General features: G+C 35.0%; 1 protein-coding gene across 2 annotated transcripts; it reads right to left on the minus strand.

Moving 5' to 3' along the window:
• Window positions 1-11,363: 11,363 nt before the first annotated feature.
• On the minus strand, window positions 11,364-13,127 carry LOC132600636 (uncharacterized). 2 transcript variants are annotated; one of them, XM_060313940.1, is made up of 3 exons: window positions 12,995-13,127; window positions 11,817-12,260; window positions 11,364-11,660 (listed from the first exon to the last, which is right to left on the minus strand). In XM_060313940.1, the coding sequence occupies exons 1-3, from the start codon at window positions 13,088-13,090 to the stop codon at window positions 11,577-11,579; spliced, it is 624 nt and encodes a 207-aa protein (XP_060169923.1). In that variant the 5' UTR covers window positions 13,091-13,127; the 3' UTR covers window positions 11,364-11,576. The 2 variants fall into 2 exon arrangements, with proteins under 2 accessions (XP_060169923.1, XP_060169932.1); XM_060313949.1 differs by having other exon boundaries at window positions 11,817-12,285; window positions 12,995-13,094.
• Between the last annotated feature and the right edge of the window lie 392 nt (window positions 13,128-13,519).

Here is a 13,519-nt window from a genome sequence, read left to right on the forward strand (position 1 = left end):
TTCATACCTTATATTCACTAAAGTGGCAAGATCTTCAATACTCACTTGTTTCCAATCTAGCTTCAACACAAAACGATATGATAATCGCGACTATACGTTGTTGGGACTTCAATTAGTACTCTGTAGCTTAGACTTTTGCTCAAATCTTCACTTCTATGTGATATAGAGGTCCCTTTTTGGTGCTGAATTTTCGGGAAGGTTTTGGAGATTTTTGGATGAAAAAATGAGGGTTTGACCCTTTTTACAGGGGCTCGGCCGCATCACTGGATCTACAGTACTGTAGCAGTGCTGTTTCTGCTTGTCGGCTCAGTTTGTAACGTCTATAATTCTCTACTCCGATGTCCTATCAACAAGTGGTTTGTTGCATTAGAAACTAGACTCGACGAACTTCATCTTAGAATTTTGAAACACCTTAAAACTCCTAATATTCATGGAGATATACCCCTCCAAAGTTGACTCAAAATCCTGTTTCAAATTTTTCGACACAATTTCCTTGATTTGCTTGGTCCCCGAGTCTTCCATAAATTATTATATGAACTCAAACCCGCGTAACCATGAGATGAATGCACCACGTCTAGACTTAACCAAATAATGCCCAATAGATTCCACGTACGCGACTACGAGGTGTAACAAAAGTGAAGATAAAGAAAGTGAGGATGAGATCGAGGTTGGTACTAATCCTCAAGATCAAGTAAAATTGTTGCAAGACAAGATGAATAGTCCGACACACTAGGAAGAACTGAATTCACAACACCCATTTGACCAGCAAGAGCCTATGCCACAAATACAATATCAACAGCAAGAGTCGACCCCGGTTTAGTGGCATTCCGATGAGATCCCCTATCTTGATCATTTTCAAGAATGCCCCGATGCCTTTGTCTTTACTAAGAATGATGATCATATTCAGCGAAGTTTGTGGAAATAGCCAGTTGATCTTGTAAAACAAATGGTTCCTATTGAAAAAGACATGATTTTCAACTCGAAAAAGTCATTGCAAAGGGTTGTTAAGATTTATTGCATCCAGGGGATGAGGGAGTTCAAAGTTGACGATTCCACAAGAAACTTTGACTATCGGTCTGCAAGCGAAAAAATCAAGGTTATCAATAGATGCTCTGTGGTAAGGAGGCTGCTGTGTTAGTTGGCGACATTGCAAAAAGCCCATGGTCTCCCTTTCGCCTAAGTTTATTTTAATTTTGATATTAATACGATGTTATTCGTTGCTATATGCTGATATTTCAACTTCTCCAGATACGATGTTCTTCGTTGCTATACGATGTTCCTTGGGTGTAGGCGTACACATGAGATAGTCTACGGCAATTGGGGGGGGGGGGGGGGCTCTTTCAAGACCTTACCGAGATACATGGCGGCTCTGCAACACTTCAATTCTGGTACTGTTGTTGAATGGGAGCTCAAATCGAAACCTGGTGTGCTCGGTAATACTTTTGAGTTTGTGTTTTGGGCATTCAAACCATACATTGATGGTTTTGCTCATTATCGGCCAGTAATATCAATAGATGCAACACATGTGTACGGGGTATATGACATAAAACTGCTAATTGCAGTTGAAATAGATGCAAATGGATCTATATTCCCTCTAGCTTTTGCAATTGCAGCTAATGAGAGCATAAAAATTTGGGTTTGTTTTTTAACTACTTGAGGCAACACGTTATTAAGGATCGCATGGGCATATGTGTTATATCAGACAGAAATGTTGGCATATTGAGCAATATGTTTCATTTGCATGGGTGACAGCCGCCCTTTGCCTACCATCGTTTTTGTTTAAGGCATTTGAAGGTAAACTTCCAAAAGGCATACCGAAGCCCAGCACTTTGCAATTGGATGTGGGCTGTTGCAATAGAGCATTACGAGAAGAAGTTTCACCTGCAGATGGAGATTATTAGGCGGGCAGATGAGGAAACCTTCCACTGGTTGAATACAATTGATAAAGATAAATAGACATTGCACCAGGATGAACGTAGGCGATGGGGGATGCTGACAACAAACAGCTCTGAGTCATTCAATGGCTTGTTGAAATCCGCACGGGGACTACCCGTCACCGCAATAGTGAGAATGACTTTTAAGCAGGTTGTGGAGCGGTTCATCACTAGATCAAAAGAGGACAAAGGACTTGCGGTAGACGGTCTAAAATGGATGCCAAAACTATCACAATTGTTCGAGTATCACAAATTTAAGTCTCAGCAACACGACCGGATGGAATACAACTATGCAGAGCGCATATTTGAACTCACAACAAGTGTGCACTATGGTAAATGAGGTAACATCCACACAATTTGTGAGATTTCAAGAACATGCACATGTGGCAAGTGACAATGATATCACATGCCATGTTCTCATGCCTTCAAGTGTTTTATCACAATGGGAAAGAATGCCTCCACGTACGTGGCTAAGGAATATACACTTGAAAATTATGCAAAAACGTGTGCTGGAAGGTTCTACCCAATTGGTAGTAAGAGTTATTGGACACCGGATCCATTTTCCATGGTTGCAAATAAAGCATTTATTCATAAATTCTAAAAGAAAGCATACTCCCATATTCCTAATGAAATAGATGTTCCACTAGGGAAATACACTCGAAAATGCTCATTTTGCAATTATGTTTGTTGTGATAAGCGTAAGTGTTCCTTACAACATGGTGGTCAAAATACATCTCGCAGTGGAAGTACTTCTCGTGGCGGAGGAAACTTTCGTGGTGGTGGCAGATCTAGTGGTGGTGGCACATCTCGCGGTGGTGGCAGATGATCAACTCAACGACATGATTGATGAATGTATTTTAAGTTTTTTCTTTCATTGTTGATTGTATTTTAACAAGTTTGGGTTTGTTATTAATGAACAAGTTTAAGTATTTTCATATTGTTATGAATGATGCAATTTAATTATTTTGAGATTGGTATGAATGATGCAATTTCAACTAAAAAATAACACGCTTAAATCTAAACCTTAAAACATAAATAACTTAAAGCTAGTGACAACAAGTCTTCAAACAAAAATGGACTTCGAGTACTTTTTAACCACTAAAACGATAATCCGAAGTTTTGCTTATCCTTGATGTATTGAGCCTACCTTATTAATGACACAAAAATAAGTCGGGTTCTATATAAAATATTGAAGTTCCGGAGTCCGAAAGCATGATTAATCTATGACTAAAGTACGTAAAAAAGTGTGAAATGTAAAACAAAGAGAGTTTAAAAAAAACAAAAAGCAAAGACAAAAAGGGAGCTCCTTTAACACAGTAAAATACTGAGTTAAAGATAATTTTGTCACACTTTTTTTTCTGAAGTATTTTGGTTCAACCCCTCTTTTAATGGGTCATGTTGATTCCGGACTCTATTAGGAAACTATTGAATGAAGCCAACGTCTTATTAACTGATTAGATTAGTTAGTTGGCTATTGATGAGTGAAAAGAAAAGAAGAGACCTTTCAACCTTTTATTATAAGCAACTTCCATGCATGACTTCAAGATTCAAATTCAGTCAGCTGTAAAAATAAAATAAAAAACAATTTGATATGATACTTTCTCAATCAAGTTAACTTTTCCAGAAATATTACTTTAAAATTTCTTCACACGTACTATTATATAAGCTAAACCAAAATCTTAAATTACATCTTTGCAACTTCTCTATTTTTTCTGATTGTATTTTTATTTATAAATATTATGCTTTATTAATAGATTTAAAATGATATTTTTCTATGTCTTCTAGATAGACCGCCTCTTTATTGATCATGATTCCTTATTGTAATTTCTTTTGACTGGCTTAGCTTGTCTTTTAATTTCCCCCACCTGAATTTTGTTCCACTACTATTTATTTGCTTACACGTTTTCTGGCTTAGCTCAAGTTTTTCTTTAGCGGAGTGTAGAACAAAAAGAAGTAAAGCAACTATAAGAGAGATAGTAGCTGAACAAGCAAACTTTCACTACTAAATATGACCACACCAAAACTTTTTTCTTTGGTAAAAACCAACAAAAACAATCACAATGAGTACAAATATTACTAACATCATGCTAACACCAATCAACCTACACATTGGTTTAAGTCAATTTAATTGGGCTTGACGCAATATGGAGTAATAATTTGCATGAGCTAGCTTTCTTTTCAATCAAAATCGCCAAGATAACATCCCATAAACGATTTCAAACCAGATATAAAGTAAGATTTTGTAATCATAACTGAATCTACAAATCAGAATCATGGAAATGAAACAAAAGAAAACCAGTAAAAGGCGATTTACTAAACTGAAACATCCAATTCCATTATGTTTAACGACTAGCAATTTCTCCTCTTTTACGCGGCCAATGAATACACTTGTCAGAACTACTTTCGACTCAAAAGATGCTTTCAGCAACTTCAGCGCCTTCAAAATGATATAGTGAATTTTCTCAAGTAAGAATACTGTCCGACAAATTAAATAAAAAATTACATATGGTACATAAGAAAATATATATGGAACTGTTGGCTAAAACAAGTTAAGTTACAAATTCAACTTTGGAGCAACATAATTCAACTTTCTTGACATATAGGACTTACAAGTTGGACAGATAGCACTAGGGTCATCGGTAGCATAAGAGCAGCTGGAGTTGAAGAAACATTTATTAACAGCCCTTTGAGTCGGAACGTCATTAAGCAATTGAAGAGGAAGTGAACAGATTTTAAAAGGACACTCGGGTTTTAAAAGTATATCCTTCGAGTTAATATAGAAGTCATTCAGATTCCCTACGCTTTCGTAGATGTTATGCAAGCACCCACTCATTCCTTTCTCCTTAAGAAGCTTAGTGACAGTTCCCACAGGCAATGAGAGAATGTGAAACAGGAAATCAAACACAATCCTTTTCAACCTCAGCAAATAGTACTTTTTTAGCCTTAGTGTCTATCAAAAGTTTCATGCTCAATTAGCAATATGAAATTCCAGTAAATTATTGTAACTTCATATATACCAAATTCAGTGAATATTGTAGCAATACTATTGGTTCAACCCACAAAAACATTAGGGAAAAGGGTCTGATTTACCCCTCTACTTTGGAAAAAGGTTCATATTTATCCCCCGTTATACTATCAGCCCATTTATAGCCCTACCGTTACAATAGTTGAAACATTTGCCCCTATTTTTAACCCCTGTCCCTGATAGTATAACGGGGGTAAATATGAACCTTTTCCCAAAGTAGAGGGGTAAATCAGGCCCTTTTCCCTTTGATTGCCGATTCTTCTATTTTTAGATAGCGTTGCAGGTTTCCTAACTAGTTCTAATTCGCTAAAAGAACAATATATACAATAATTTTATGCAAAAGTAAGACATTGCTTCATCCAAAAGAAGGTTTTACAATGGACATATTATAACAACAATTTATCCAAACGAGGGCATTACATTACATTCATCCAAACAAAGACATTTAAAACAACTTCATGATAATATTTTTCAAGTTACACCAAAAACATAAATACTAGTCTCATAAGGGCAATCACTTCATCATTGGAGCTGTAATGAAACCCACGAAAAATGCCAATGAAACTATAATTACCATCCACATCTTTGTCACTTTGTCTTCCAAAGTTGACACTTTAATCACTTGAGAATGACTTATAGCCTCCAATTTGGCTACTTCTTTCCTCAAATTGGATGAATGTAATGTAATGCCCTCGTTTGGATAAATTGTTGTTATAATATGTCCATTGTAAAACCTTCTTTTGGATGAAGCAATGTCTTACTTTTGCATAAAATTATTGTGTATATTGTTCTTTTAGCAAATCGGAACTAGTTAGGAAACCTGCAACGTTATCTAAAAATAAAAGAATCGGCAATCAAAGGGAAAATGGCCTGATTTACCCCTCTACTTTGGGAAAAGGTTCATATTTACCCCCCGTTATACTATCAGGGACAGGAGTTTAAAAATAGGGGCAAATGTTTCAACTATTGTAACGGTAGGGGTATAAATGGGCTGATAGTATAAGGGGGGTAAATATGAACCTTTTTCCAAAGTAGAGGGGTAAATCATGCCCTTTTCCCAAAACATTAAGTATACTTGATCATAAATTACCTTTCTTTATGTATAAATAAATTGGTATTAAAAATAAATAAATAAATAAATAAATAAAGATGCATTTTAGGCGAATTAGGGTGAGGAAAATACTTGAATTATAAATTTAATTACTTGAATAAATTAATATAGACGCTCTGTTAATTTAGGTAAGAGCTTTTAGAAAATGATTGATTTTTCTTGAGGGACTTGGGCGGGTTGTAATTGGATCAAATGATCATCACAATTCATTCAGAAGAAATGAAAGGGATCATGCATGGCCCAAACAATGGGGGCAGAAGTGTGCATATGGTCAAAAGGATAATTATCCAAAAACTTGGATGCAAAACCGAACAGGGAAAATTAATGGAATTCTTTATTACTAACGACTTTTCCATTTTTTTTTTTTAAAGGGAAAAGGGTCAAAACTTTAGGAAAAGGGCTAAAAATATCATTTGTTATAAATTTGGATAAATAATACCTCTCCCGCCATTAAAGTTTTTAAATATACCTGTCCTAACGGAAATCCCAAAATAACTCGATTTCATTTTTAAATCTGTTCCATTTAAATGCTACCCTACTAAATAAAAAACCCATATGGGTTACCCGCTCCTGTGCCTAGTGGCTCCAGATGTAGGACTCGAGAACAAGTTGGTCGCATATGAATTTTTCATATAGTTGAGTCGGGTTCAAATGGAGCAAGTTTAAAAATAAAATCGCATTATTTTGGGAAATTTGGAGATTTTATTTAAGACATGAGTATATTTAAAAACTTGAAAGATGTGAGGAGTATTTTTATCCAAATTTGTAAGGAAGAATATTTTTATCTTTTTTTTCAAAGTAAAGGAGCATTTTCTACCCGTTTTCCTGTTTTGAAATATTACTATATTATATAAGAGCAAATGTGAGGACTTTTGTAGTCCTCACACTAATTTCCCAAATTTTTAAAAACTTTTTAATTAATTACTTTTATATCCTAATCTTATTTATTTAAGTCAATTGTTTTGTTTTTTGTTTTTAAATTCTACTTTTCAAAAGCTATCGAACCTGGAGACTTTTGTAGTCCTCACAATAATTTTTAAATTTTTTAAAACTTTTTAATTAATTATTTTTAGGTCCTAATCTTATTTATTTAAGTCAATTTTTTTATTTTTTGTTTTTAAAATCTACTTTTCAAAAGCTATTGAACCTCCTACCTCATTTTTCACGTTCTTTGATTTTCTGATTGGTGCTCGATATCCGCATTTGAGCCCAATTAATCCAGATAATTCGCACTGTATCGCGCCTATTCGGGGGGAGTGCTTCCTCCAAAGATTTTTTTCCATATCCATTTTCGAACCCCCAATCTCTAATTAAGAGAGGAGCAGCTTCATCCGCTGCACAAATTAAATTATGTATTTGTCTTAAAAGTTCATTAACTATGTATAGATTATTTATTTAGAACTAAATAACTTCAGAAAATTAGGATACATAAGTTATAATGTCAAATTCTGGCTTCGAATTTGATTTGAATTAAATAATTTCATCAAAATGGAAGTTAAAATATTAAAGGAGTATAATGAAAATTTTGCTTTCATATAACTACCCACTTGTGGGCCTACAATGGGTATATGATTGTTGTTGTTGTACACTTGTACTAACACAAATTATATTTCTTTAATTAAAATATCTACTTTTATATCTTGAATTTGGGCCCGAGCTTAGCACGGGTCTCACATAACTAGTATATATATAAGAACTCTTTTCCTCCTCGCATTTGTATCGTACGTAACTTCATTGCTGCTAATTCTGTTCCTGGCACTCCTCTGTTTAACTTTTTTTTTTGTTGTTGCATGTCTTCTCTCAATGTGAGTTTTTTTTTTTTTTTTTTTTTTTTTATAAAATTTTTTTTAACTGTAGTCTTCTTGATACAAATTCCTTGGGGTGTCAAATATGGACCATTTTTTTGCGCGGATTACCCTTCTTTTGGGATGGTTTTTAAATTTTGCCCTTTATATTTGTGATCTTTAAATTATGCCCCTCATATTGCTGGTCTTTAATTTTTGCCCTTCGCATTGCAACTCTGAGCGTTCACGCAGAAATCATGAGGTTCTGAGTTTAAACCCCTGCTCAAGCATAAATTAAAAAAAAAAAATTGCAAGGCAAGGTTTGGGTCGTGTGTATGCCGAACCAGGCATACACTTGTTAAAGAATTATCAAATTTATGCCTGACCGGGCATACCATGCCTTATGGGCAGACTTGACATAAGTATGTCGGGTCCGATATAACTTTGGTAATTCCTTAACAAGTTTATGCCGGTGGGGGCATACTTTTAATGGGCAAACTTTTATGCCGGACCCGGTATAAACTTGTGAAGGAATTACCAAAGTTATGTCGGACCTGACATACTTATGCCAAGTCTGCCCATAAAGCATAAGTATGCCGGGTCCGGCATAACTTTGGTAATTCCTTCACAAGTGTATGCCGGTGGAGGCACAGCGAAATTTAAACTCTGCCTTGCGGATTTTTTTAAAAATTTTGACTGTGTGGGGGTTCGAACCTGGAACCCATGAGTTTTAGCCGAAGGGCAAAATTTAAAGATTTCAACTATGAGGGGCAAAATTTAAAGACCACCCCAAAAGAAGTGGACAAAAGATGATGGCCCGCCCAGCTCACTCAAAATTTTATGGGTTGGGCTCAAGATAATTTCATATTGGGCTGATTTTAGCTCAACCCACCATAATCCATTTTAAAGTGATTTTCAACTTAGCCCAATACTAGCCAATTCTAGTCCATTCATAAGATTTATTTAAATTTGGATTTATTGCTTGAGATTTACCTTCTTCTGTTTTTTTTTTAAAAAAAAATGTATACCATTTTCTTGTATCATATAAGTTTGTGGTGTGTTTGATATGAAGGGAAATATTTTCATGAAAAATGTTTTTCTCGAAAATATTTCCTCCTCAAAAATATTTTCCGCTCAAATATTTTTCAAGAAAAATATCTAGAAAATCCCCCTTCAAAAAAATTGGGTCAAGTTGGGCGGGACATGACCCAGCTCATTTTTAACCCAAGTAACTTTGGTCAATGTTAACCGGGCAATTCGCAGAATTGCCCTTCTTTTGGGGTGGTCTTTAAATTTTGCCCCTCATATTTGAAATCTTTAAATTTTTCCCTTCGCTAAATCCCATGGGTTTCAGGTTCGAACCCCCACACAGTCAAAATTTTTAAAAAAAATCGCAAGACAGAGTTTAAATTTCGCTATGCCCCCATCGACATACACTTGTGAAGGAATTAGCAAAGTTATGCCGGATCCGGCATACTTATGGCTTATGGGCAGACTTGGCATAAATATGCTGGTTCCGGCATAACTTTGATAATTCCTTCATAAGTCTATGCCGGATCCGACATAAAAGTTTGCCCATTAAAAGTATGCCCCCATCGGCATAAACTTGTTCAGGAATTACCAAACTTATGCCGATGGGGGCATACTTATGCCTTATGGGCAAACTTTGCCTTGAAGCATATATATGTATTTTTTTTTAACTTTTCAAGATAAACCTTTAGTAATGCCTTAATTAAAAGTGTGCCCATAAAACATAACTAAAAGTATGTCCCATAAGGCGTAAGTTTTCCTTAAGGCATAACTAAAAGTTTATCTTATAAGGCAAAGTTTAAATTTTGAAGTTTGCCCATTAAAAGTATGCCCCCATCGGCATAAACTTGTTCAGGAATTACCAAACTTATGCCTTATGGGCAAACTTTGCCTTGAAGCATATATATATGTATTTTTTTTTAACTTTTCAAGGTAAACCTTTAGTAATGCCATAAATAAAAGTGTGCCCATAAAACATAACTAAAAGTATGCCCCATAAGGCGTAAGTTTTCCTTAAGGCATAACTAAAAGTTTGCCTTACAAGGCAAAGTTTAAATTTTGTATGCCCCCTCCGGCAGACTTTTAGTTATGTTTAACTAAAAGTCTGCCGGAGGGGGCAGACTTTGCCTTGAGGGGCAGACTTTTAGTTATGCCGGATCCGGCATAACTTTAACTTTTTCTTAAAGATTGTATGACTTTTAGTTATGCTGGATCCGGCATAACTTTAACTTTTTCTTAAAGATTGTATGCTGGATCCGGCATACACTCCCCCAGTCCTGCCTTGCGAAATTATTTTTTTATTTTATGCCTGAGCGGGGGTTCGAACCCAGAACTTTATGTATTCACTCATCTTTCCAAGCAAAGGGCAAAATTTAAAGACCACAAATATGAAGGGCAAAATTTAAAGACCACCCCAAACGAAGGGCAATCCGTGCAAAAAAATGATGTTAACCCAACCCATTCATTACCTCAACCCATTTTGATTGAGCCAATTTCAGCCCAACCCGCCCATTTGATACCCCTACAAATTCCATTCTATGTTTCTGACTTTCTTCCTCTTTTCTTCTTTTTCGTATTGCATACTTTATTTGCTTCCATTTCTTTTATCTCAAACATAATTATATTTCCTCCGTCTCAATTTATGTCGCATCTTTTGAATTTCGAGATTCAGATGATTTTATTTTAAAACAATTTTTTTCATATGTCTATTAATATTTTCAATTTTAAATTTTTCACTTATAGTTTTTTTCTAAAAACTTAGATTCTACATCCGAATTCATGGTCAAACTAAACAGATTTTGTTTCTCAAAATCTGCCACATAAATTGGGAAGAGGAAGTAGAACTTTGCAACTTCTTATATTTTTTCTTATTCTATTTTTATTACTAAATATTAAGCTTTATTAACAGAATTAAAATGATCTTTTTCATGTCTGTTAGGTAGACCGCCGCTTCATTGCTTATGATTCCTTAGTTATCTTTTGACTAGCTACAACCTATTGTCGAATTAGAGTCCAATGGTTTAGCTTGTCTTTTAATTTCTCCCACCTGAGAATTTTGGTTTCCACTACAATTTATTTGCTTTCACGTTTTCGGGCATATTCTTGATTGCAGCTCAGGTTTTTCTTTGGCGGAAGGTAGAACAACAATGTAAAGCAACTATACGAGATACTGACTATATATACCTTGTAGTAGTAAAATATGAAGTCACCTGCAGTTGCAGCTGGGCATGACTCTACATAGTACATACAAGTTAAATTACCTTGTTTCAGACTATAAAATTCAAAAATAATTATAAAGTAGCTTAACAAGTAAACTCTCACTACTATAACCACACCAAATTTTTTGTTAAGTCTTTTTCTTTGGTAAAAATGCAACAAAAACAATCACAATGAGTACATAATATTACTGGCATCAGGCTAACCCAAATCAAACTACACATTGGTTTAAGTCAATTTAATTGGGCTTGACTCAATATGGATTAATAATTTGCACGGGTAAGCTTTCTCATACATTAAAATTGCAAAGCCAACATACCAAAAACAATTTCAAACCAGATAAAGTAAGATCATGTTATCATAACTGAACCTAAAATCCATAATCATCGATTGCGGGAAATGAAACAAAAGAAAACCATTAAAAGGCAACCTAATAAGCTGAAACATCCAATTCCATTAATATGTCCAAGGACTAGCTATTTCTCTGTTTTTACGGGGCTTAGGAAAACACTTGTCAGAACTGCTTTCGACTCAAAAGATGATTTCAGCAACTTCAACGCCTGCAAAATGATAGGGAATTTTCTCAAGTAATTTACTGTCCAAAACATTAAATAAGAAGTTACACATGGTAAATTAGAAAATATACATGGAACTGTTCCTAAAACAAGCTAAATTATTATGTGTATATAAATTAAATCCAAATTAAAGTGATTTACCTCTTCCTTTCCGAAATGTACAACTTCTTCGTCAAGAGCGGCAACATCCGTGACATTGAAGTACTTGTTAAGACCAGTAATGCTAGATACGACAGAGACGGGCTTAACGACCAAGTCATCCATCACCACGTATTTCATCGCCTCCTTTACAAAACCCCCTTTGGCAGCCCCTGCTCCCTTCACTACCGGCAGAGCAACATAATTCGACTTTCTTGACATATAGCAGCTACAATTTAGACAGACAGCACTAGGGTCATCGGAGGCATTCATGCAGCGCTTTAGTAGTACGGCACAATAGAGAGAAAGACCTCTGCTACATTGCTCATGTGCTCTCATTAATTTCCTTTGACTAGTAATTACATCTTGTTGAATTAGAGTCCAATGGTTTGTCTCCCAACTGAATTCTCCTTTACCATTCAGCTGCTTTACATTTCCTTTCATGTTCTTAAAGAGTGCAAAGCAGCATAAGCTTTTCCATAGCACCATTAGTTGTTTCATATTTGGTTTATCAAAATAACATAACAGCATATCACAAACAACACGTTTCAAAATTTAACACCAAATGAAACTGTATGTTGATTTTTAAGACTCTTTTTTATTTGGTCCCATTTATCTGGAAAATCCCCTAATGGAGGGCAATTTGTAATTCAGCTGATCAAACCGATTTTTCGAGATGTTCAGCGCGAAATTGGGATTAACGGGCCACTGTAACTGAAAAGCTAGAGTGATTGAATAAGAAGCTAACTAAAGTTTTACTCAATAACTCAGAAGCCAGTACTCCCAATTTATGTGATACACTTTTTTTTTTGTCAGTATCAAAATGAATGATACATTTCTATAATTAGAAATAATTTAACATGAAGCTTCCCATTTTAACCTAAAAGATTTACAACCAAACAAATATCGGTGACTTATTTTAGATCAAAAGTATTCCTTTTTTCTTAAATTCTGTGGCTAGTCAAACTATATCACATATATTGGACGACGGGAGTAAATAATTAACCAAAAAAAGGAAATAAGAAAAACACATAGGCAAAATTTATTGAGTCTAATTTTTTACACTAACCAAGTCAGTAAAAGAACAGTACTAGTAGTAGTTACATATATAACAATCGATAGAGTAAGGACATGACTTTACATTGCTAGTGTAATAATTAAATCCAAGTTAAAGTGTTTACCTCTTCCATTCCAAAATCTACCACTTCCTCGCGCAGGACACCAACATCCTTGACATTAAACTTGTTGATAAGCATAATGCTAGAGATGGTGGACATAGGCTTAACGTGGGGCGAGACAAATTATTTGTTTCGGTCTAAAAGAGGGGTGAGGGCAAACAAATTGTTTGTTTCGGTCAAAAAGGAAAAGTAAACAGATACAGTGACGTCAAAAAGGAAAAATAAACAGTGACGTCAAGCAAATTATTTGTTTCGGTCAAAAAGAAGGTGGGGCACTTGGGTAATATGTTTGTGCCTCATTGGTTACTTCAACAATTACTTGGAATGAGAGCACATTCAGGTAATTTTTTTAATTTAGCTTAAGCCATACATAGACCCTCAATCAAAGCTTGTTCATATTTTTCATTTGGACTCTTCAATTGAGCAGCATATCATCTAAACCATCTAAGAAGGCGTTTACTGTGTCATATAGACATATGTCACTATGTGTATTACCCACTTTTTTTAAGGAGCGTGAAAAGCATTTCA

Source organism: Lycium barbarum, chromosome 1 (assembly GCF_019175385.1).
Source record: "Lycium barbarum isolate Lr01 chromosome 1, ASM1917538v2, whole genome shotgun sequence".
Classification (NCBI taxonomy): domain Eukaryota; kingdom Viridiplantae; phylum Streptophyta; class Magnoliopsida; order Solanales; family Solanaceae; genus Lycium; species Lycium barbarum.